The sequence below is a fragment of the Lactuca serriola genome, chromosome 5 (assembly GCF_051521515.1).
Source record: "Lactuca serriola cultivar US96UC23 chromosome 5, Lser_US96UC23_V15, whole genome shotgun sequence".
Lineage (NCBI taxonomy): Eukaryota > Viridiplantae > Streptophyta > Magnoliopsida > Asterales > Asteraceae > Lactuca > Lactuca serriola.
In genome coordinates, this window is record NC_136412.1 from 95,359,556 (window position 1) to 95,361,657 (window position 2,102).

Below are 2,102 nucleotides of genomic sequence, written 5' to 3' on the forward strand. Positions count from 1 at the left end.
TCCGATACCGTTGCGAGGGCTGAAGGTGATTGTTGGGATGGACTGGCTGGGGGCCAATGGGGTCATGATCGATTACGAGCGACAGTTGGTTCGGGTTTGAACCTCTGGTGGGGGAGAGCTGGTTATTCATGGTGAAGGGACCTCGCAGGGACCGACCCTCTGTTCGGCTGCAAGGGCATGGAGGTTTCTTCAGCAGGGTTGCATGGGTTTCTGGCTTATATCGCGAATACAAGGGCAGGGGCCGCGACGGATGTGGGCAGTGTGCTAGTTGTTCAGGACTTTCAGGACGTTTTCCCCGAAGAACTGTCGGGGGTCCCTCCAGAGTGGCAGTGGAGTTTCGTATTGACTTGGTGTCGGGTGCCGCCCCAATAGCAAAGGCACCATATCGGCTGGCACCACCCGAGACGCAAGATTTATCTGCGCAGCTTCAAGAACTGTTAGACCGTGGGTTTATTCGTCCAAGTAGTTCACTGTAGGGAGCATCGATCCTTTTCGTGAAAAAGAAAGACGGGACGCACCGGATGTGCATTGATTATAGGGTGTTGAACATGCTGACAGTGAAGAACCGCTATCCTTTGCCAAGGATCGATGATTTGTTTGATCAACTTGAAGGTGCATCTTAGTTCTCCAAGATTGATCTCAGGTCCAGGTATCATCAGATGAGGATTAGGGAAGAGGATATACTGAAGACAGCTTTCAGAACTCGGTATGGGCATTATGAGTTTGTGGTGATGCCGTTCGGACTCACCAATGCTCCGGCAGCATTCATGGACCTCATGAATAGGGTATGCAGACCGATGATGTATCGGTCAATGATCGTTTTTATCGACGATATATTGGTTTACTCCAAAACCATAGAGCAGCACGAACAGCATTTGAGGGAGGTACTGGAGATTTTGAGGGCGGAGAAACTTTATGCAAAGTTCTCCATATGTGATTTCTGGCTACGGGAAGTGCAGTTTTTGGGGTATGTCATCAATCAAAAAGGTATTTCAGTTGATCCAGCAAAGGTGGAGGTGGTGATGCGATGGGGGGTACCGAGAAACGCCTCGGAAATTCTTAGCTTTTTGGGTTTAGCGGGTTACTATCGAAGATTCATCCAAGATTTCTCCAAGATTTCTATGCCATTGACACGTTTGACCAAGAAGAATGTGACTTTTCAGTGGGATGAGGGTCAGCAGAAGGCTTTTGAGACTCTGAGGCAGAGGTTATGCGAGGCTCCAGTTCTCGTACTGCCTGAAGGATTGGACGATTTGGTTGTATATTGTGATAGTTGCTAACTGAGAAATGCCCTGTTTGATAGTTGCTAACTGAGAAATGTCTGTCTGAGTAAGAAATTTTGATTAAGTAAGAAATCATGTTGTTTGATTGTACATCTGACTGAACGTGCTGACTGATTCAAAATGACCATTTTATCCTGATGCTGATACGCTATTCGTTTTTATGCAATATAATAATAATAATAATAATAATAATAATAATAATAATAATAATATAATAATAATAATAATAATAATAATAATAACCACTACACATTATATAAACTATTTGAGCAAATATCACAAAAATAACCTTCTAGCATAGTGGAAAAAGATGTGGCTTTGTGAATGTAAGGTCGTTAGTTCGACTCTCACTGCCCCTATTTTCATTTGTTGTGCATTGAACTATTAGGGGTAGAAGTGTCTTATTTCCCGTCAGCAAAGTGTATTAATCTGACCGGGTAAGCAATTTGAGCCAGCCTATCTTACCGAGAAAGCCACAAATCAAACAAAGATTGTCTGACCGAGTCAGCCCAATTCGCTGACTCGACCTTCAGACGCATTTCAAACACACCCTAAGATTCATGCAACAAACAAATCATATACATACAAAAAAAACATATATACATAGTCAAGCTCATCCTATATTTGGTTTTTATAAGCCAACATACATGTTGATTATCTGAGGAAAAATAACAATTTGCTTGGATCTTCATAAGCTTCCAATCAGGGGCGGAACACAAATAATAAAATCGGGGGGCCAAAACCAAAACTTTGTTAAATGTTTTTCGAATGATCATAAATTGTAAGTTTATTAGTCATAGTTATAATATACACTACATC

General features: G+C 42.4%; 1 protein-coding gene across 1 annotated transcript; it reads left to right on the forward strand.

The window, feature by feature from the left end:
- The first annotated feature begins 797 nt into the window (after positions 1–797).
- Positions 798–1,280, forward strand: LOC145049678 (putative mitochondrial protein AtMg00860). Its single transcript, XM_078998056.1, has one exon. It carries the CDS (start codon positions 798–800, stop codon positions 1,278–1,280), a length of 483 nt encoding a protein of 160 aa, XP_078854182.1.
- The last annotated feature ends 822 nt before the right edge of the window (positions 1,281–2,102 follow it).